This window comes from Aptenodytes patagonicus, chromosome 5 (assembly GCF_965638725.1).
Source record: "Aptenodytes patagonicus chromosome 5, bAptPat1.pri.cur, whole genome shotgun sequence".
Lineage (NCBI taxonomy): Eukaryota > Metazoa > Chordata > Aves > Sphenisciformes > Spheniscidae > Aptenodytes > Aptenodytes patagonicus.
The window spans coordinates 68,203,030-68,226,818 of NC_134953.1; the positions used below are offsets into that span (position 1 = coordinate 68,203,030).

Sequence of the window (23,789 nt, forward strand, 5' to 3'; positions counted from 1 at the left end):
TTTTTTTTTTTTTTTTTTTTTTTCTTTTTTTCCCCCCAATCCTTTAAATTGTCACACTTAGCAGAAGATTTTTGCAGTGGGCTGGAGGGAAATACCCTTGGGATTTTTGCAAGGAACCATTCATCTAGTTTATTCTAAAAAATCCTTACTTTGAAGAGCCTTTCCTTCGTCCTGGTCTGTGAGATCCCAAATCACTAACTTGCAGGGATACATAAAAGTGATAGCCTCTCTATTAAAATTAGCTACACGTGGTATCAATTGAACTGTAGTTGCATAATATTTTCAGTGCAGATTTATTACGCTTACTTCATGGCTACTGTGAACTCTAACCTGGATGATTTACTGGGATGTTTAGCACTGCTAAGAATATTGTGAAAGTCATAATGGAAAGAGTCAGAATATACAATTAGCTGGTTGAAGGTATGTGTGCCCACGATCCTTACTGAGTTCGCATTCTACTTTATTCGCAGCAAACATATATCTTTCAAAATGTTTCCATTCATTCAGAATACAATGCTGAATTCCCTCTTGAATAGCCGCTGTGTGGTTCTCCCCAAACAGCATTGTGCTGGCAGTTTCTGGAATTACACAGGAAATGAAGAGCATAGCAAACTTTCCTTTCTCTTGCTAAGACGTGCTCCCCGGGAGTTCTTCCGGTAGATCGAGTAAAGAGCAGAGATCTATTCCTAAGGGCAGCATGTCCTCTATGTTTCTGCTTTGAGAAATCCTAATTTTCTCTGGCTTTAAATCCTTCCTTTCTTCATCAAATTTATTGCACCATTTCCTCAGCTAGAGAGGATTAGATAGAGATTCCTTTTATATGCAGTAAAACCTCTTATCCACTTGTCTTAGAGATTTCTTACAGGACTCTCTCCTTCCCCAGTCACCAAATATGAAATACTCTGTTAGGAATTAAGAGGAGATGGCTATTAGACCTTGATATGTGAACTGGCAATGCAGAATGCTATATCTTGCACAATTACTCATTCTAAGTATAACTTACATGTACCTGCATACTGGCCAACAATAGCTGTTGGTATTACTTGGGTCGATCATCTTGAAACCCTTTAACCTCTAAAAAAAACATGGGGGGGGGGTGGTATTCATAATTCAGGTTAGTGGAAGCTCAAGATTTTGAAAAATCTGGGTCAGTCAATACAGAGAGATTTAAAAAGGGAATAATTTAGGGCCTTCAGACAGAAAAAATTTGGCTGATGGACTTTAATTAAACTCTGAGGGTTGGAAGCAAACCAGTAAGAAAGCAAGGGAAATTCAAGTTAAAGCTCAACTTGTATTTTTTCTGCGTATAAATCCTCCGGCAGCTGGTGATATTTGCAAGAGCACAAGAGACTGTCTTTCAGTATTCCCTTTGATTTTATTTTTTTCCTCTTTGCTTTATTATTCCCAAGGTGTAGCATTAAATATCATTTCAGAGGCCGTGTGTGTCCCCAACTTCTCTGTCCCGTCTCTATGGTACATGTGTTCATACATGTGTGCATATATGTGTAATATATAGCTTTGTTCACTAATGTATGGGTACAGAATTTCTAGAACTAGGTATTTATTTTTTTGTCAGTTTTTTTCCCCGCAAATGAGCTACAGCATTTCTGAAAATACCTCTGAAATTCCCACTTCTGTGACTTTGAGCCTTAGCCAGGTAGAATAGTAATAACAATCACGGCCAGCAGTGCCATAAATTTCAACTAAAGTATCGGGCAAGAAGGCTGATTTCTGTTTGTACTGTTGTTAGAGATATTTATGCGGGGCAGGTCTTTCAGCAAGTGTGATTATTTTCAGAGAGGCCCTCTCTCCATTCTTGCATTAGAATGTGCTGGGTATGCGTGCGGGGAACGGCACCTGACGAACAGCAGCCAGACACAAAGAATAAAATCCCTTGGGAATCAGACTTCTCTTTATGGCCATTTTTCACTTCTAAGGCCACTTGAAAAATATTGTTCTTCAGGTAGATCTCCTTCCTAGATCCCTGGGTTAGCATTTGGGTGCCTGCCATTTTCCCAGACCAAGGAGCTACTGAAGACTTAAGCTTTTCAAGTAGGAAAGTATGCAAGCACATATTTTGCAGCACCAGACGCTATTGAAAGAATAATGGACCCTTCCCACATTCAACTCCATTCTTCTTGCACTCGCTCCCAGACCTCTGGAGCCACTGTGCTAGCAAATGATTAAATTCTGTTTCTCTTCCGTAACTCTTCCTAAACAAAATGTTAATTGAGACGTTGATTTATACAATTTAGATTCCTTTGTTAAGTCAGTGTAGTTAAAAGTAGCCTCTGGCTATTGAGGGGATAGATCAGTGACACAAATTAGTGCTTGTTTTTCTATATGTTTTTCTATATCTTGCCCTTTGAGAAAATCTATTTCAGGTTTAAGGAATATCTCTCTTGCATGTGTTTGTTTTAGATGTACCCCATGATAGTGTAGCTCTAGAACTCAGGATTCTGGGTGTTTTCTGATTTGTGTTATTATATGAAGGAAGCAACCTGAAAAAAAGTAGGCTTTGGCATTTTTTTGCAATGCCCTTGATGTTTTTCAACTGAAAAGAAGACGTTATGATACTAGGGATGTTATACAGGTTCCAGGCTTTCATATGTGACAGGGATAACCTCGTGCCTGGGGTAAGAAATGATTTCTCATGTCCTGGACAACTGTTGACTTAAAGGGTTTGCAGAAAAGTTATCTGACCTTACTTCTCAGTAATCTATTCTTGTCTTTGGAAAAAAATAGAAATGTTAATCTGTTTGATTGTTATAGAGAACCATTAAAATAAGCAACCTTTCTGTTTACAGAGGAAGAGTTCTCTTGTTCTACAGGTGATCTGGTGCTGGAAAGGGTAAAAGTTAACATGTGGATCGATGTGCTATCACCTGTTTGCATTAAGAATGTCTTGTAATTAATATACAAAGAGATCTCACTTCTCTACTTGGCTTTGTGGCCTTGAGAAGGCCACTTAATGTTTGTGTCTCATATTTTCTTCACTTTTTAAAATGAACGCAGTATTACTTTCCTGTCTCATAGGGGCATAACTCATGAATGTTTATGTCACTGCTGTAAATGTAAAATGCTGCTCTGAATACAGGGTATTAACTGTTGGCTTTCCTGCATTTAGAATCAGAATATTACTTGTTAAAACAACCTGCAGGAAGCAGCTGATGTAACACTGCGTACAGCATGAGCTACAGATCATGTTTAAACCCAGATTTTCAGTTTCAGCACTTGCATTTCTGCATGTCAGACGCCAGTAGTATTTAAATGTATTATTGTATAGTTTATTGTGTGTTACGTTGTTATGTGCTGCTATTCTTATCACTCCACTGTCTCCAATTTCCTTTCAATGTACTCATTCTCCAGTTTTTCATACAAAAGCACTGGACATACAGTGAAAAATGAAATATGTTTTCTTTTGCATTAACAAGCCACTACTCCTGAGTGTACACGATCAAATTTGTAGATAGGCGGTTCCTTGCGTGCGCAGGAACTGGTTTTACAAATGCTGGCTTGAGTCTGGCACAGCTTGTAGCAGTGCACCTGAGCTAACATGCCAGTGGCTGTACTGCTGCCAGGGCCAGGCTGGGCGGGCAGAGCAGCTCCTGAGCTAGCGAGTCCTGCGGGGGCTCAGGGCATGCCGTGGAAGTACCAGAAGGACTCGGTAGGAGCCAGTTCTGGTGCAGAAATAGTAGTATCGTCGAGGCTTTCTCAGGTCCATATTACTCTGGATAAATGGGAAAATGTGATGTTTATGTTTCTTAATTCTTGCGTGCGTTTGCTGCTTTCCATTGCCAGTTTGGCCACCTGATGGCAGCTTTTAAATTCTGAGATAAGAATTGTGGTTTTGTTACCCATATGTATAGTTTTGGTCAGCACTTTCCGGTTCCAACAAAATGCAAATATCAAACAAGAGTTAATCTCTTATAGTTCTTCAAATAGCATACTTTTCACAGTAGAAAAGTAATTCCCTTTAGAAGGCAATCACTCCAAAGACTAACTGCTTTCATTTCTCCTAAACATTTTTAAAGCGTGACAACAATTTCCTATGAGTGATCTGCTTTAAAAGATCTGAGCTGATTTGGGCTGCTGTGTGTGATCTGCTTCTTCACTTTTTTGTTAAAATTTTATGCATGAAGAGAAAGAGTTAATGTTTTCTGAATGACGAGTTCTGGTAATAAAACAAGGGATACTGCCCTGCTAAATAGTGGCCTCATGAAGGTCATGTGCATAAATGAAGATACAATGAACGCGTAAGTCAAGAATGCCACGAACAGCAGAAATGCCAAACACCAGAGCTGAAGCACAGCTGAGTAACCTGCTGCAAAGAAATCTGTCACTTTACCTGTTCCTTCCTTTCTGTGTTTTGAAGTCATGACTGATTGATTCACCATCTTGAAGGCAGCAGATGCAAGGATATGAACTTGTGCATCTCTGAAAAAAGTGTTTAGTTCTGAGTGCGAGTCTTGAAGTGACAAAGCTCATAGCAGACTGCAGCACAATAATGTAAAGGCTAGTTTTGCTTGACATTCTTTCAGTCCATTGACTTCTTAACTTTCCTAAACCAAAACATGTTGAGTCCCCTGTGCAGGTGACTCACAGGTTCTGTTGAGGACTTCTGGAAGGCTTCGGTCTTTTACCTGCCATGTGCCTGTGTCACTACTGCTGATTTTGGCTCCTCCTACAATGACAGTAAGAAAACTGGCTGTAAGTGTTAATTCAAGTCTCAATGGAAATATCTTCGATATCTTAGGATACTGTTGTTTCCTAAGGTTTCTAGATATGCTGACATGTAGCTGATGAATGTTTTTCATCATTGGTTAGTGCCTGAAAAGTTACTGCGTGGTGAAGAGGTGAAAGCTGAATGGAGCTGTTCAGCACGTAAACAGTTGAAATGAATGGGGATTGTGGGAAGGTGTGCTGCACTGTAGTGGTTTAAGGCCACAACCAAATGTGTGCTGTGCATGTGGGCGGAGAGTCAAGGACAACTGCAGTGCATGCAAGTGAACGATGTTGGGGCCATATCTTTGTAAAGGCTGATCTGATTTCTAAATGTAAGTTTACTGGTCTAAATCATTGATCCCTGCTTGCTGCAGGCTGAGTAGAGCCACAGATATGGAGAATTAGGTGAAGTTATGGGGAGAAGAGAAGTTGCTGAGCTTCGGAAGTATTCCATGCAGGTAGGCACTGTCTTAAACTTGCATGTTATCTCCAGAAGTGGATAATATCTTCTTACTCACAGTTAAATATTTATTCCCCAAATTCTGGGATGTTTTGGCTTTTAAATCTAACACGAGGAAGGACAACTAGAGAAAGTCTGTACTAATGCGGATCAAAATACAGTGAAAAAAGTGTATGAGAACCCATTCTTAGTAGTCCTGTTTGTTATCTTAAGCAAAAATGTCACCCTCACTGCCACTGTTTGTATCCTGAAGACAATCCTGTGCTCCCATCTGAGGAGCTAATTTTCTCAGCTGGTTGAATAGTAAGAACCAAAATTGAGATTAAGAGTTATTAAGAAGTAAGAAGCAAGTGCTCTGCTGTTACTTGATCATTTTGTGCTTACTTGCTTAGCCGAGATGTTCACCAGTTACATTTTTTTATTATTTCTGAGTATTGTTCATTAATGTAGTTATTTCATTGCTGAATGACAGCTTATTTTTACACACTGCTGTCACTTCTACCTTTGTTTCAAAAGGAGAGGTAATTCTCCTTGCCAGAAGTAGAACTGTTGTGCTGTATGGTTTGTACTTCCAGAAGTTCCTTCGGGGCTTCAGTTTGTATTTGATTTTTGGCTGGTTTGCAAGAATATATGATCAAATTGATCAGTCACGTTTTTAATTGAAAACATACATAGTTTTGTATACATTGAAAAAGGATCATTTGCAAGTAAGGAAGAGCCCGTGAAAGTGTGTTCGAGAATTCTTACCTGCACCTAGGCATAGAAAAAGTTTAGCAAATTATTTTGTATGTATCCATTGTATATTTGTTTCTTTTTTATTAATGTACGTCAGAGGTCCAAATACAAATAAAGCGTGCTATGCAGGCTAATTAAATCAATGCCTCTGTGGAAGAACTTAGTTTCTGGAATTGCTCTTGTAAATCTGAGATGTAAACAAAAACCTAGTTATTTTTATGTCATTTCCCTTTGCCTCATGTACGTGACTCTGGAAGTTGGAGAGTTATATGTTTATGCCTCTTTTTATAGCAGAATATTTGCGTGGCTGAATTTTTATTGAAGCATAATTCCTGGTTTCCTTAAGGCTGAGCAAGGCTACTGTACAGTGGGAACACGCATTAATTTGAGTTGCTGTGAAAGGCTGTTCATTTTAAAGCTGTCAAGGCAGCAAATTGTCCTCAAGTGTTTCTTCATTAAGAATTGTTTGCTGCTTTTGTGAAATGGCTGCTTCAGCCAGGGAAAATAAATTGGGAGGTTTTCCTGAAAGAAGGATGTGCAAAGAACAGCATTTAGGCCATGGGATCTTACTGTCCCACCTTCTCCTGCCCCTACCTACCTGGAGATGATGCAGGCACCACTGCATTTTATTCTGTTTCATTTCAGCTGCGTGCCGAGATGAGCAATCTCCAGAGGCTCCGTTTATCTGAGGCTGGCTTTAGTTTGTCCTTTCTTGGTTGGTTTATAGCTTCCTCACAGACTATGAGCTCATTGTGCTCGTTCCTTTAAAATGTCGTACGCGAAGATAGTACCTGTCTTAAGAGTTTAGAGTCTAAATGGACCGTACAATTATGGATATGGCCCTTGCTCCCATTAAATGTGAAATTCCAGCTCTTCAGAATAAACCTATTTTCTAGTGAATTCCAATACAATAATCTACTATTTGTGAGGAGGGCAGCTTCCGTGGTGTGAATAATCAGACCCACTTCTGTTGAAGTGCAAAAACTCCCTTTTATTTTTAATAGCAAACTATTTTGAGAGCAGAGCCCAGAAGCACGGGATTTTTAGAAGTAAACTAGTCTTTTAAGGCTTCCTGTTCATTTTAGTTGTGCTTATTGCTTCTTACCTCTCTCTGATTTTTTTTTTTAACTGTTCTCCGCAAAAGCAACCATTGTAGACTTGGCCCTTTTTTATATTACTAATATAGTGTAGAGGGTTAGCACAGGTCTTTATAGTTACAGATTGTTTCTAATACATTTTTTCTTTATAAACTAAGGGCAGGACTGTACATGAAATCTCTGTTATTGTGTTTGTGCTTTGTACTCATGTACTTGTTGACTGTTTTACAAGCCAGTAACGTAGTAGCCACAGGCTAGGAAGCTTGCCCAGAAATCTGGCATATTTAATTAGTGCTAGTAAACAAGCAGAGTTTCAAATTTAATTTTTCCTTCTTTAATTCCTATAAACCTCAAGCCATTTAAAACTTAATTTTGACACTAGTTTCGTTTATGCAGTTGGATAATACTGAAACAGTCCACAACCACAGATGGAATAGTCCCAGTCTCTTCCAAGCAAGAAGGGAATAGAAGTTGTTTTGTTTTAATAGTATTTGAGGTTGCCTTAAGACTGTAAATGATAATCTTCAGGTCATCCACTACCCATTTTCTTTTTCTTTCTGTTAGGCTAAGTGTTTCAAGATGAGGAAATTGTCCTACCATGGGTTTAGCCTTGTAAAGGAAAAGGATTGGATTTGTTGCCATTCTGGTCTTTGTACAGAGAGCTGTTCTAAGAGCAAATTATGGAGGCATCTGAACTCTGTTACTTGCCGTAGCCAGTTTATTGCTTCTAGGCTGTGAAGTTTAACTCGCTACCCCAGGTGGCATAAGCAACAGAGGTTTCAGTTGCTGTCTTCTCTCTTGCTTTTCAATACCAGCTTGTGATCAGTGGTGAAAATGGTTCTCTACCACTGCTTTCACTGTTAGGGACCACTGAAGTCTAGATTAATGACATTTCTCCTATCTATTTCATTGCTTAAGCCACACTGCCTCCAGAGAAGTAGTGTGCTGATGTCTCCTTATCACAGCAATAAAATACTTGCTAATTTTGGCCAAAAACTGGACTTTGTAACTGCAGCTAAAAAAAAAAAAAAAATATTAGTATTTAAATTGTGAAAGTACACAGATGAGCAGTGTCTTATTAACTGTCCAGACAGCTTTTCCTTCAAGAACGTGGGTGGGGTTTTTTTTTGTTGGTTTTTTTTTTTAGTTGTTTGTTTTAAATGAACAGTGACTGTCTCCTACTTATTCTAAAGGCAGCTCCTACCTACTGTATGAAGTGAGTTAGCATATGCTGGGCTGTGTGGAACAGCACTCTTGTTTGCGTGAAGTTTCTCAGTCAGCAGTAACCATCCCAGGGAAGGAAGTTGACCTACTGCTCAAAGTACCGTCTCCCTGCATTGAATTCGCCAGGATTTTCTTCTGTCCTCTGCATTATTCTAATTGCCATATTATCACTGTTCAAAAGGAGTGAAATTCCTCCGGCCCAACCTTAGGCTGTTACTCAGGTCCAAGTAATGGGTGAAAGGTGAGAAAGATTTTTGGAAATCCAGCTCTGTCCTCAGTGCAGTGTACGTTTTTGTTCAGTTGGGCTTAATGCTGTAGTGCTCAAACTTTAGCACCCTCCTGAAAGCATTTTAGGTGTAAGCTCAGTTTCTTATAGTAATATGAAGCAGCAACTTCTGTTACAGCTATTAACCAATCTGGAAATTTTAAATCATGAGTAATCTGGTGTAACCAGAAACTAATCCAGTGTGGTTGTAACCACTGTAATTACTTGTTTAAAAAAATGCAAATTTGGACTTTGGGTGGATGTTAAGCTCTTCTTGTGGTAACAATAGATTTTCTGTGTCTTGTCTTTTTTCCTTTTTTTTTTTTTTTTTTTTGATCCTTACGTTCATCATCCCATGGTATTTCTAATGGTGTTTTGTAAAATGCCAGTTAGCTATTAAAAGAATTAATCATAAAGTTCTTTTGGGTTGAAAAGACGAGAGATGTCTGCAGGTGGCTTCAGTCTGACTTCAGTTCTCCTTTGGTTTTAAATTCTGCTGTCACTCTGCAAAAAGAATGCTACGTTTTCTAATTTTAAGGCTTTGTTTTAATGAAGTTCTTTTATATGTGTCAAAATATTAGCTGATAAATTAAATAGTATAGGTTCTTTTAAACTGAAAAAGAACGCAAGTATCTCTGTTTCTTGTGTGGTGTTCCTATCACTTGGGGTATTTCTTCACTACAGAATTGGGCTGTACTCTTAACACTGATGTTGCCCCGAGCCCTGACGGCTCTGTGTGTCCCGAAATCTCGTGGCTCAAGGTTGATGTTGCCCTAAATCCGGGCTAGCATGTGTCTGAGGATGTATCTGAATACATGGGCTGAGTCATGACTTCAGTAGCCAAGTCGGGAAACCCCTCTGTTTTGCTGCAGGGAAGCAGGATTCATCAAGTCTGACTGCTGATACCTTAGCGTAGTTTCCCCTAAAAGGGTATTTTTCTTCTATGTACCCATTCAGCATTGCCGAGATGTGGAGCAGCCTGTGTCCTGGCAGTCACAGCCAGGCTCCCTCTGCACTGGCGGCAGAGCCAAGTTCTGTGCCCACTTGAATTTCTGCCAGAGATAAAGCTGTTTTCATTAATTGATTAAGTATTTGACACTTACAGTTGTTGGGGTCTTGTCAGGACGAAGTGTGGTTACTGTGTTACCAAATGCTAAAGTGTCCAGGTTTCAGTGGAGTTGAGATGTGAATAGGTACAACTGTAAAACCTTATCATGAATCAAAAGTGAGGCAGAAGCAGTAGATTCCGGGGGGAAATCAAAAGGAAACACAGGTCAAAGCACCAGCTAAGGAAGCTACAGATCCTCGAGGAGCAGGAGCCAAGTATAATTTGCTTATGGTAGATGAAGGAAATGAACGTTGCCAGATTTACTGCAGAGGACATCCTACATGGGCTGGATTTGGGTAGGTTTTGGTAATTTAAACCATAACACTTGAATTTTTCCCTTCTTTGGATTCAAAACTCATGTCTTCTTGCTGTTTAGACTGTAAGTGTTGGAGGGAGCTGGACACTGCTTTGTCTAACGCACAACAGGTACTGCTCTTTTCTTTCTTCTCTCCTTCTGTTCTTCCTTCTAACCCTAATGACTTGCTGTCGGACTCTTGTCAGGCTGTTTTCCAGTCCCATGAAATGTAACTGTTCTGAATGCAAATATCTTCTAAAGACAGACTCATAAACACATGCCTTCTGTCGTAAAAGCCCATTTGCCTGTCAAGCGAAGATCCTAGCAAAGGAAAGTTAGTGATCAGGTGTGGCCTATGCACAGTAACAGGTTTAAAGAGGGATTTTTAATTTTAATAAACTGATGGTGCAGAAGTAGGTGGTTTTCATGAAGTACCTGGAAGGCTACTCACAATGGGAAATCCAAAGGTATGTGTGACAGCTTCAGTTTGTCCTGCTTCTGGGCCCTGTAAAATAAAAGGAAATGCTTATGATGCTTATTTCCACTTTGTTTTTTCCACTTCTGCTTTTACTTGGAATTTAAGGTCAGGAGAAGGGGGATTTCTTTTTGCCTGTGTGCTTTAGTAGTCCAAAGGTATGTGATTACCTTAAATCCCAAAGTTTTGCAGATCATAGATTTTAAGTTCTAGCCACTAGTAAAACCCTCCTCACCTGAGAGGCACAGAAGGTCTTTGGAGCCTTATTGAGCAAGGCTGCAATCAGCCAGTCATGCTTCTGAGTAACGTTTTATTTGCCTTTGAGTCTAGGCCAGTGACATAAAGAAATTGTGGCAGCCTTGCTGTGTTTAAGCTATATATTGCTAGTGACCTACAGCTTTGACCTAGTATTCAGTTGCACTGTTTCCCATGCATTTACTGTAATTATTTGATTTAAGAAAATATATCATATGTCTACTGCTTAGCCCTTTGGGAACTGGCGTAGGAGGGATCAGCAGGAGCTGCTGTTCTTCAGTAGCCTCTGTACAATCCTCCAGCTTCAGTTGTTTGCTTAAAACTTGTTCCTCTTACGTGTTGTCATCCTTTCAGCCCTGGTGATTTTAGGGAACAATTATTTACTAAGGTGAATTTCCATGAAGCAGGAAGCAAAATGAGCTGAAAATTGGAAATTATTAGGATTGCCAGGTGCAGACTTTTAGTTCTTTCTCCTTCTTTAGCAAAGAAAGCATTTCCCAAAGCTTGATTAAATCTCTTAAATCACAGTTTAGCCCGGCATAAGGAAAATAAGCTCAAATACCAGATCTGAACCAAGTGACTAAGCCATGTCCCGTTGTGTTGGAATTGAATTGGTTATAGTGCACAATAATCTACTTTATTGTCATCCTGGCCTTAACTGTAGCGTAAGATGATTACATTGAATGTGTATAATAATAAGGCTTACACTTTGTATATACTGCTTTAAATATTTTGGCACACCATAGAAACAACCTTTACGTGCAAGGCTTGATTAATCCTTTTCCTCTGTGTATAGAACAAGTAGCTGCCAGAGCTCAAGAGTAAAACCTATTAATAATGTCTCTGGCAGTCCCCACCCTCCTTTGCAGTGTATTCTCTTCTGTTCACACCAAACTCCGGACTTACTATCATTTCGGTCTCTCGCTTTTGCTTTCCCAGTTTCTACATAGCAATTGAGGTATTCTAGCAGATTAAGTCTAGTATAAAAGTGTCTAGTATAAAATATTAGCATTTTCTCTGTATTTTCAGTGGAGGACAGGGAAAGAGAGAAAGGGGCAGGGGGGTTGTGGGGAGCCCGGCCCCTGCTTTATTTCCTACAGCTGTTAGCACTCACTATGGCAGAGAAGACCCTTAAAACCAAGTTTAGGGAAACACTTTCCCCAGCAGCTGTCTGGCGTGCTCCCAGGGGGATGCACGTGCATCCAGTGACGTGTCTGTGCACCCCCCAGGGAGTGCTCTGCAGACGTGGAGTGGGTGAGGAATTACTGTTCTCGTTTTCATATGGGGAAGATGAAGCAGGATGAAGAAAAACATTTTACATAAGGTCATGGGATGAGTTGGCTGCACAGCCATCAGCACCCTCACTGTTCAGCGTCGAAGTCAAGAGAGATGTTGACGTTACAGGATGGTGTTGGTGCCAAGGTAACGACTCTTTTCTATGGGAGGTCACACTGGCTTACTGTAAACCATTACTGACCTTGAACAAATATTAATCCTGAGTTCTGACTGCTAACCTATACTCTTTATGCTAGAGAAAATGATTTAATCTTTGGCTTTCAATGAAAGTTGGTTCTTTTACCAAGAAGTTTTCAGCATGTTTTTGTCAGGAGTAGGTTCATAGTTTGTATTATAGTCTCATGGGTATATTAATAATAAAACACAACAAAGAAAAATGGCACACAGTGAAGGTTTTAAATGAAAAATATTTATTATTCGGAAGGCTTTCAAGCAACCTAGGTCATTATATCAATAAAACATTTTCATTTGGAAAGTACTTCCCATTCCTGATGCAGTGTCTCTTTAGAAGCAGTGACCGCGAGGATGGATCGGTGGGTAGTTACCAGAGCTGCCTCCGGGCAGCTGATGTTAAGCTGCGGATGTGGCGTGTCCTCCCTTGGCAGGTCCTCAAGGGACCAAAGTGCGTCTTACCCTCCTGTCTTTGTAAATAAGGTTGTTACAAAACCAGAGGAAGGGAAACAGTGAGGGGGTGCCTCTGAGCTGGGAAACGGAGTTCGGGGTCACCCAGGGCCCATGGCACATTTTGTAAGACACCTCGTAGTAGCCTATGCCATCTTGAAATAGTGGATGATTGCTTTTCTGTGCCCCTTTCCTCTCCACGCCAGCTCTCTTGCATGACCAAGGTATTCCTCGTAGCCAGAACTGAACTGATTTTTCCACCCGAGAAGCAGCATCCTCTAATTAAACTCCGCTCCCCCTCCTCTGAAGCCCGGCGGAAGAGGGGCGCTGGGCAGAGCGGTGCAGGAGGCCCCGCAGGCAGGCGGGGGTCCCGGCCTGCGCCGCTACAGCTGCTGCGGTTCAGCCCAGAGGTGGCAGCATTTCACTGGTGGGCAAAGGAGGCCTGGGATACAGTGGGGACATTCATTTGGCTAAGCGCTTTGGGATCTTTTTAGCCAAAAGCACTGTGTTTAAAAAAAAAAATAAAAAAAATAAAAAAAAAAGGTCATCAGGTGTCTGGGATTTTTGAAGAGCCATCGTAACAGTGGTCTTTTTTTATTATTAGTGAGTTTACAGCCAAGAGCTGTCCCGTAAATGAGCAATGCAATTTAGGGATTTTTTTTTTTTTTTTTTTTCCTTTAAAAGTAGGAATGCTTGAGACATTAAAGGTGGTCTGGCAGCTTTTGCTGTGAGACTTCTCTTCTTGTTGATCTGTACACTGGCTTTGTATCAACATGAGAGCACCACCTCCATGCAGACAGTCAGGGGTCAGCGCTGTGTGTTTGAACTGGACGGCATGCTTCTTCACACAAGAACACAGTACGGTATGTAGTGTGGGGGTTAGGAATAATGCGGTAGACTGTTTGGTTACATGGACTATGTGAGCTATATGCAATTAATTAGAAAATAAATGAGTGTGGAATGCATAGTTTGCACTTAGCATGCTGTTATTTATTTACTGATTTTGGAGGGATGGGGAGGAAGATGAACTAATACCCCGTAAGCCCACAGTGGATGTAATTCAGATATCAGTTCAGGAGCCAGGTTAATAGCAGGTATGATTGAATTTTTATTGTGTCATTGCTGGGATTAGTGTTAGAGTACGGACAGCCTCAGGTCCTTGAGTTTATTAAAGACCTTCATATTTTCCCTCCATAGCTGTATGAACTTAAACGGAAAGAGACGATGGGATTTCTCTTTCTCAGCTAGTTTATTTGTGAGGTGGTGAGGTTAATGTGGCAATATCCCATGCTTAGTAGAGAGGCTTTTTGGCTTTAAGCATAGTGTGTGCTCCTTTCAGATTTATGATTTTGACCCCAGCCTGGCATTATCACACTGTCAGTGGGAGTGCAGGGCTGGTTTGAACCTCCAGCTCTTGGTGGTAATCTCTCTTAATTAGCTTACAGTTGAAACAATTGTCCATCTCTTTGCCTTTAAACACGGGAAGTTTGCTCTATCAGTGGTTGATTTCCCTGTGGGAGGAAATCCTGAGAAAGGTTATCAAGGAGAGAAAAGCTCCGGGCTCCGCTTTCAAAGCAATGCCATGTATGAAGCATGCATCAATCCTGTTAGTACTGCTTATTATTTCACAATGGCGTGTCAGGAATTACGGGCACAGACCTTTCTAAGGACTCTTGCAGACCTTTATGCACTCTCATACCGAGTCAGGATTTTGTGGAATTATGTGCTAATAAAAGCTAATTTTACACATTAAATTGCATTCTTTGAAATTGCCCTTTTAATTGCTGATCTTTCCCTGACTTCTCCACAGATCTCTATGAGCCTCCTCATTGTCGACTTTCTGCCAGGGAGCCCTCCATGCCTCATCATTAGGGCTAAAATCTGCCATCACTTAACATAACACACAGAGCTTACAACTGGGAGTAGCCCCCTCCCTTGCATGGGAGCACAAACAATAATGGACACTATAGTGGCAGTGCCAATGGGAGTTTTACCATGTATTTTAATGACTTGTGCTTGATTACATTTGCTAGATTGAACCAAAGTTCATTTAGTAATTGGTATGATTCTTAGAGGGTTCACATTTGACATTCCTCTCTCATTAAAGAGCTCCAACAATGGCTTACAACTTTCATCTCAATGGTGACCCTCTTAGATATATATCCAGTCTTTTTCGTTTGATAAACCACCCAACCCAGTATTCATTAACATTTAACAATCTGTGGCCAGCCCTTCCTAGTACCTTCTCCCTTGCTTTGATGATATAATTAAAAGCCTTTTGTATTATCTCCCTCAGAATGATAAGCCTAGGTGCGTCAGCTCTAGGCACATGCATTGTTTGTTATTCGATTCTCTCTGTATCATCTGTTCCTCACGACAGGCTCATTTTTCATATGTTGTAAAGATTAGCTGATGGAGTGGGAGATCAGAGGCATGAGAAGGGAGTGTGGCTTTCGATATTAGTAACCAGATGCTCATTTGAAATGGTGATGGAGTTTGCTGTTATCTGTTAGATTATTTGGCTCCTTTGCTTTTACCTGAAGATAAACTGGTTTAAGCACTAGTCAATGAAAATTAGCGTCATCTTTAGTGGCTTGTTATGATAGAGTGCTCTTATCAGTCTGGTTTAGTGTGGCTATTCTCTCCTTGAGCCTGGTTTACAGAAATCGCAGCTTTGTTTATACATGTGCCCAAACTTGCCTGTTTGACCTTTGAAGCTGTGATTATAATATTAATCTATGGGACTATTCTGTTGCAAATCACTTAGGTGGTCTGTATTTCAGAGGATTTTCACTGTGGGACCTCCCTCTTGTCCAGCATGATGTTCCGTTATTGTTAGTATATTCTACGTTGGAGCTAACTCAGTGGCGTTTCAGTACATCTTCTTGTCTGGCTGGTTTTTGTGGGTGGTTTTTCTGTGTGTGATAGAGCTGCAGCTAGGATAGCGCTGTGCTACTGTCTGTCCATTTGCACTGATTCTGTATAACTTTGTTATAAAGTTGCTTAGCTACAGAAAAACTTGGTACAATACTTGCATGCAGATACAAACTTCAGCCCTCAAATCCTCAGAACCCTGCAGTGTAGCTAAATAGTGTTATTCCAGTTTGCAGGTGGGGAGACTGGATGTGTGAAAGCCGCTCAGACACTGGCAACAGCATCAGCATTTATGGAGGAGTTCCTGTTCTACACTCTTCTGCTTGATGTCTAGCCCTTGCAGCCTTCCCCTGCCTTGTGTTTAAGGGGGGTTGTGGTAGATCTTGAATAGGGAGAGAAGAGCCTGGCATTCTGGCACTAAAGAAACTGTGTCCTGTTTGTCATCTTCAAGTTAAGAATTGTTTTTTTCCTCCTATTTTTCCCTCTCCTTCCCATGTTGCATCCATTTCTTTTTTTTTTTTTACGTTTCTTGCCTTGTTCCATTGTTTTGTTCATTTTCCCAGCTTTCCTCCCTGCTCCATTTCTTTCCGTTTGTCTCTTTCACCCATTTCAATAAACTATTATATTCATAATATAAATACAAGGGAGCCCTTTTTCTCAGAGAAGGTATGAAAATTCTCCCTCTCACAAATACACAAAACCATCCTCAGGATGCAGAGCAGGAGGGAGTCTGCTGACTTCCGACTGCAAGACCGCATTAAAATTAGTGGATTCCCTATCCTCTTTGCATAAGGAACACTGCTATTTGGGCTGACTTCCACAGCAACATCTGGGCCACTGATAACATCAGTACTGGAGCATTGCTAGGTGAGCTCATGTTTTGTTAATGAAGTAATCTACTGAAAGTGCATATATCATTTTTTAGTACCACATACTTTACTGCAAAGTGTTGTACTACTATTATAGGAACTTTCCTTTGCAAGTGGGACTTAAAGAATTTCGTTATAGTTAATAATATGCTTAGCTTGAATTGAATGGCATGCTTGAGAAATGCCACCTAAATTATAAAATTTTAAGACTTGAATACTTTAGTAGTTCAATGCATTAATTGAGAAAGACACTGAAAAATGGCTTACTAGAACACCTGATATTCTCGGTAGCTTTGTTGTTACTAAATATTCGGTGTGCTAGTATTGGTTTAATATCTATATGTATATGCATGCCCAAGTTGCAAGTGATCCCTCTGCTGAGCTAACTAAATAATAAAAGTGATCATAATCACAAACATCTGATTTTCGCGTGTTCTAGAATAAGCGAAGGTTGGATGGAATATACTGGTAAGATATGTTCATTTAAACTTCATTATGAAATCCAGGCATCAAAGGAGGAAAAATTAAAACAGGACAATTTCAGGTGTGGATTGAAATTTCTCTCCTTAACTGCACTCACAGTCCAGAGGCTATTACAGATCTCTTGAACAGCCCAGTGTAGTCCCTGACTGTTGTTGTGTTTTGTCATTTTTAATTTACAAGCTAAATATTCTTGTGGCTTTTCTGTCCTGAGAACTAGTGGCGAGTGTTCAGACAGCCAGAACGCTCTTAAATGAGGCTACAGGTGTGTGGAAGGGAAAGTAACATTGGCATGAAATATCCAGCTGCTTTGAGACAGGTTCCAAAAACGGTTTCCACTATCTAAGAGCAGAGAATGCATAAAGTGAAGTAGTAGAAGTAACTGATGAGTCTTTCTGATTTAAAACTTTGTTCTTAAAATATTGAAGCTATTGGAGGTTTCTGAGTTTCTGAAATACTAACCTGCCACTGGTCTGAAAGCGAAGTCTTCCCTGTTTGCCATTTTTTGGCTAACGATGAGAGGGAGTTTTACTGATCTTTTCCATCTTACCGGGCTGGATAGGCAAATGCTTTGTAATTGAGCTGTGGCAGTCATTTGTAACGTGTAGCATAGGAAAGGTGAGAAGACCCCATCTCCTTCTCCTATTCCCCTCCAGGAAGTGTTGGAAAAAGTACAGTAGTGGTGTTGTGTTTGCTAGCAGAACATGCACAGCCTTGCATATTAAGGCAGGCACTTAGCCAGAAGCTTTGAATTATTGTACCCTGACATTACCCACTGTAACTTTTAGCACTCTGGGCCCATTACTTTGGCTTCCTGCCCAGTAATGTGCAATTTCCACTTACATAAGAAGATGTAGCAGGAGTAATGACTCCTTGGAGGAGGTGTTTTCTTTTGCAGCAAATCAGCCCAGGGCCAGCAGGTGTAAGTTTATAGACACAGTCTAATAATGGCAGCCTGCACTGTTCTCCTCTGTTAATCCAGCAGTAGGTGGAAAGGAACAGATCTGCCTTTGCAAACTTTTCACTGTCTACTGACTTAATTGCAAAGTCAAGCTCTTGTAAATGGCCATGCAAAACTCTGATTTTCCTTTTCTTTTTCTTTTCCAGGCACCCCAGAATGCACATCAGAACAGGGCTGATGGATGCCCATCTCTACTGTCTGAAGAAATATGTGGTAGACTTCCTTGTAGAAAACAGGTAAGAAACCAAGCAATACACAAGGCAGTAGCAGGTGTTTGCATTGACATACGGTTCGTACCAGAGCTTTTAAAGGAAGATTTGTTTCATTAAATGGGCTAGCGTAAAATAGAAATGTAAAAGACATGAGTTTTCAAAATGCTTTAACTACACTAAAAAGAATGCCAAGTGTTATGTCTGAGTTTCTTATTCAGACTTTTTTTTTTTAAATCTAATAACAGCATAAGTGAAAGCTAAAATTTCTGCATCCCTTGTTTTCCTAATGTATCTGTGCTTTTTGGCTGCTCGTTTCACCAGGGCTCCCCCATTGTTAGAGCTGTGAATACATTTCTGACCTTTGATTTCCCCCACCACAGTCTGTTTTGGCCTTTGCAATCACCTTTTCTCTCTCCCTTCACATCCACCACCACTGCAGGTGGGCTATCTCTGTAGCATCCTATGTTTTTAGCTTGTGATGTTCCTCTGTCAAAACTCTGAGACCACCCACTGAGAGTAAGAAAAACATCCATTTATGGAAGTAGAGAAGGATCTTAGCTATAATATTTCATGAAACAGACCAAAAAACCCCCCTGTTTATCTTTAAAAAACAAACAAATGAACAACCCCCCTCACAGTAAGTAGTTCAGTTTTGGAATGATGTCCTGTTCCTAGACTTTTTGTAGTGCTCTCATGCCCATTACATCTATTGAATGCTCACTGAGTTCTCAAGAGTTTTTCTCCCCTTTTAAGTAAGATAAGTAATAAAGGGGCTGACTAAGTGTTGTGTTCACAGTGCTTTTCCTTAGCACATAAACTGACATGTGAAAAAACATTGGTGGGCAGGGGGATTTGTGGTAGTCTTGACCATATACAAATCTGGTGATGCAGTTGGATACATGATTGAAGAAGCTCTTCTGGAATAAGGTTGTGTGAGTGAGCTAAAGTGGAAAATCTGTGTTAACCCCCAGGGCAGTTTCTTGCCATGCATAAGAATAAAGCTTATCCGATGCTGTGACTGGCACATGGAGGCATTGTACAAGTCATTTTAGTTCCTGTTTGTGTATGGGAACATGTCTGAAAGGTGAGAAAGCTTCAGGAGCAGCAGATGATTTAAATCTGGAATAAGCTGTTTATTCAGTGTATTTTAGAAAGTCGGTGACAGTTTGGACTTCTTGTATTTCCTGTGGTAGCATGAAGCGGTGTTTACGGCTTTCTTTTGTCATAATACAACATGTAGAACTCATTTCTTGAAATCCTAGCCATCCACATTTCTGGAATATTAGACATTTCACACATTCAGTTCTTTTTTCCTGGTATTTCATGCTGTTTTGAATTTAGATCATTAGGTCTGTGGGACAAGGACAGTCTTTGTCAGACATGCCACAGTGCGTGACACAATGAGGCCTCTAAGCATAAATAGTGGTAACTTCAGATTTCAAGGCTTTATGCTATTTCCATTGAAACCGGTGAGATCTTTGGCTTTGTCAGTGGTGGCATTTTACCTTGTATTAACCAAAGCCAGCAGAGTGAAATCCTGCTCTGAACTCCTCCAGTTGCCCCCAGGTCTCCCTAGAACAAGTCTACTGACTTTTCGCAACTATGACCAGTTGTTTTTTTGTTTTCTATAGAGAGGTCTTTCTGTCTTCACTGTTTTATGAAGCTGTGCTTCTTTTCTGTGACACTTCCATGACAAATATGTAAGAAATGCTGTCTAGCTGCTGTAATTAAGACCTGATAGCAACATCTGGTTTACTAATGGCAGGTAGCTGCTTCATTTTCTCTATTACACACATGCTGCTTATTCAGTCAATTGAGAGAGAGAGTCAATTGCAAGTAAAGTGCTTAACTGGCAAATCTGCGGAATGGGACTTTTGCCATGAGGAATAACTTGGGCTTTCAGGTTCCTGGCATTGGTGGGCATTTGCAGCTTATTTTTCTTCTCTGAGGAAGGGGAGGACAGTGCATACCCGAAGATCGTTCCATGTTTGGCAGCAATATGCCAGGACTTTTGAAAGACCCCGTGGAATATTTTTGCCTCAAAAGTACTGACATATACATAATTGTTTGGGTTTAAGGATTCTTTTTAATGCTTTGGTTTTTAGTCTAGAGAGAACCTACAGTAAGATTTTGTCTCTCTGCAGTTCCACACCAGGACTGGAGAAGCTCAGATGCCTTGTTTAAGCTGTGCGTGTTTAAAACTAACAGCAGGGACTGAAGCGAACAGTGAAGCTCTTGTACGGTGCCAGGAAGTACTGACACAGTGTACTTCCTCAATATTACAATATTTACATTGTGTTAATATTTTAACAGCGGGGTTTGATGGCAGGCAGAACACCTTTTTTCATTGTTTGTAGCTCAGTGAAGCATTTACATTTTTTTTAAAACTTTATTTTGACATACAAAAGCAGAAAAGATGTTGCCCAGCAGTAAAAAATTCAGATCCTACAACTGGCTATAGCTGACTCTTTTGCAGAGGAAAATTATGATTACTTCCAGGTCAAAGAATTACATGAAAACTAATGTGGTTATGTATGTGGGATCTGTTGCTTCAAATGGGATGAAAGCCCAGTGTAGTCCCAGCTTAGCTGCAAAGATGTGGCAAGAACAAGCTCTCCCCAAGTGAATGTAGTTTGTATATAGCTGCACCTGTAAGGGTAAATTGCATTCCTCCACTTTGATTGGATTAATATATGCATTGTATGTAAAGTCCAAAGTCACTAGCAACTAATATGAAAACAGGAAAAGAGAACATGAAATGGCTAAGCCTTTGTTTTGTCCAAGTATATGAATCTTGCTTTAGGGTTTGGGACAACTTTGTTACATGACACCTCTGGAAAAAGGCTGAATTTATTGTTCAGCTCCAGAATGGAGTCATGATACCAAGGTTTTGCTATCAGCTCGGCCACTGTCTTGCTTTGTGGTACTAGACAGGTCCCTTAATTTTTCTATGCACTTGTTTCCTTTTCTGGGTGGTATTGTTTGGAGAATAATCAGTGTTTGTTTGGCAGCAGTGACATTCTACTATGGGGGATGTTAGGAGAGGTCAAAATACTGTTTGGTAGTCTGTAACTCCATTCATAGTCCTTTAATACATTTTTATGAACTACTTTAAAAGGACTGAATAGTAGCTTCTCCTGCCTGAAGTTTTATTGCACTATAGCAAACCAAACAAATTCTTGAGTTTTAAAAAGCAGAGATCACTAGTGCTTTTAAATACAAGTCAGAGGAAATGGTCTGTTTATTGGAACCCCCCAGACAAAAATAAAAAATATCACGCCCCTAATGTTGTTTAAACCTGGGGAATTTATTTTTTGGGGAATGAAAGTGCTTTCTCTTTCCTCTCCTAGAAGGAAAAAATGCATTTTGGCAGTTAAAATCCCCATCTCCATCCATCTCTCATCCCGTAGTTCAACACTGCATCTTAGTGAAATTGAGCCTTCGAGGGTATGACAGTCCTACCCTGTCCGAATTTACCTAGGTCAAATGCTCATGGTTCCACAGTGACTTGGGGAACAGCTGAAGAAATTCTTGCCCCTAGCAGTTTGTTATTCCCTGTGGCTGGAGTTTACACCTTCCCTTCTCTCCACACTCCTGCATCACCGGGGCAGGTTGATTATCTGAGTGCTCCTTAATCAGCTCCAGTGCACTGGCAGCCTCTGCCCAGGGGTGCCAGTAGGAGCACTCGGAGCTCTGCCCTGGGATGGGCATCTCCGTCCCTGCATCCGCAGTGGATACCCGGCACCAACGACTTCTGGGTCTGTTCCCGCTAGATTCACAAGAGGTCATGGACTGTACCCTGCTACCAACTGGATTTATCCCATCTGAACATGGACTGTGACCTCAATGTGAACAAGCAGCAGCTTGTTTGGGCTGAATTTTCCACTGATTATAACTATCCCTGGGTTTTTTTTCTGCAGAGACCTTTGGTTCTTCCCCAGGTTCCTTTCTGCATCAATGAAGTTAGCGTTGCTGAGGTTGGTCTTGGTTTGGCAGATGTACTGAGTCAGCCGAATTGGATCACATCTTTGCACGGGAGGGAGGTCAGTTAAAAATCTGATCTCCCTGTATTCAGACGAGAGCTTTTCTTTCCTAAACACTTTCTTTTTCAGAATAAAGCTAACCTGAGGATCTTATAGGTGCTGCGCTTTGTGGTGTGGGGAAGACAGGCGAGCACTGGCTGTGTGTTGCAGGAGCTGCTCTGCCAGCACAGGGCAGGGATAGTTGAAGGTGAACACCTGCACCGCGTGATGAACTGCACAATATTGCTTTTCTTAAAACGATCATTACATGAGCCGAGCCAGCAGGCTAGACAGAAGCAGAGGCTGTAGCTGGCTGGGGGCACGGCTCCACCCCACAGCTGGCGGGCCTCACACCCCTGGGGCCCTGGGGTGGCAGCCAGCACAGTAGCCAGTCCCTTTTTTGGCACTCTCCTGAGTGCTAGGTTGGAATTCTGCCTCGCTGCTGCATTCAGGGCAGATGGAAGAAGAGAGTCCTTATTCCCTTTCCCCTGTGAACTTCATCTGTAGCGGAGGGCAGGATCTAGGCCTGTGCTTTGTGAGCCTGGTGTGTTGCACAGGCATGCACTGATATTTCTTTACTGTGTGCTGACATTTTGCTTGCTAACAATCCCAGCAAAGCTGCTAGCAGAAGAAATGTGATCAAAGTGAAATTGCATGGTAGTTTGTGTTCTGTTTTTCCAGAATATTTCTAAAGCTGTAGCTTGGTGAAACAAGATACCTGATGTGGGGGAGGGCGAGGAGGGAGATAGATATAAAGCAACCCCTTCCCCTGTAAAGTTTTAATGTGGAAAATTCAAACTTGCTTTGGAAGTTTAAGTGTTGAAAATGTGTGTCTCTGTATATATCCTGTGTATATGCTTAAAAGCGTATGTAATATGCTTGAATGGCGTGTGTGTGTGCATGAATGGCATTGTGCCCACAGTCAGTTGTGCAGGTACAGATGACAACATTTGTTGTATGTGTAAGGATTTCACCCTGCTTGCAGCTGAAACCTGTAGAGAGGTGGAGGCTGCCATTTTCACCTCTCATTGAGGTAGACCAGAAAATTCGAAGCCAGATCAAGGCTGCCTAAAACAAAGCAGTATGTGGTCCTACTTATTGTTACCTCCCAAAAATTACTTTTGTCAAATTTCATCAGTGCAGAGCTTGTCATGAATATGCTAATCAAACCTTAGTTACAAGTTGGGCACACGAAAAGCTACATTTAAAAATACTAACTTTGCAAAGTTAAGCACTTGGCAGTTAGGAAGTGCCACATCTGAGGCTCCCTGTGCAACCTTTTGCTTCTGTATGTGCCACATATTATGGTACAGTCTCCAGTTATATGACTCTGTATGGTTTTTTCCCTCTGTGACCATTGTATTGCTTCATTTGTGGCCTGAGATGCTCACTGAAGGAGATACTGTTCAATATTGTATGTAACTGCTGTAGTTCACCTGAAGGGCACTAGCCTTACTTGCTGCTCGCTTTTTAAACCTTGTTCTGAAGATAAGGTAAATACTTTCCTTTTGGATTCTTGGTGCTCTTCACTGATACTATAATGCTCTGCACACACTTCATTAACTGTCTTTCCAGCACCCTGATTAGTGAAGTAGCAGTCTTTCCCCATTCTGAAAGGGGGAAATTAAGGCATGCAAGAGCTGAAGTTTGAAGCATCTTTGTCTTAAGTATGCCATTTTTCAGTCCTTAGTGTTATACAGAGAGCTCTTAATGTTGAAAGAATCTTTTCTCCATTGATGATAGCTGTCACAGGGTGACACTGATCATATCAAAAGCACACAATCAGTGGCAACCTGCAGAAATTAGATTTACGTT

The 23,789-nt window shown here is 40.8% G+C and overlaps 1 protein-coding gene across 1 annotated transcript in view; it reads left to right on the top strand.

Annotated features, from left to right (window-relative positions):
• EIF2B3 (eukaryotic translation initiation factor 2B subunit gamma) overlaps positions 1 to 23,789 on the top strand; it is a 103,228-nt gene that overhangs the window by 34,280 nt on the left and 45,159 nt on the right. Inside the window, exon 6 of the mRNA XM_076340328.1 lies at positions 17,887 to 17,976. Coding sequence (XP_076196443.1) covers positions 17,887 to 17,976 — 90 coding nt within the window. The remainder of the gene's footprint in view (positions 1 to 17,886; positions 17,977 to 23,789) is intronic.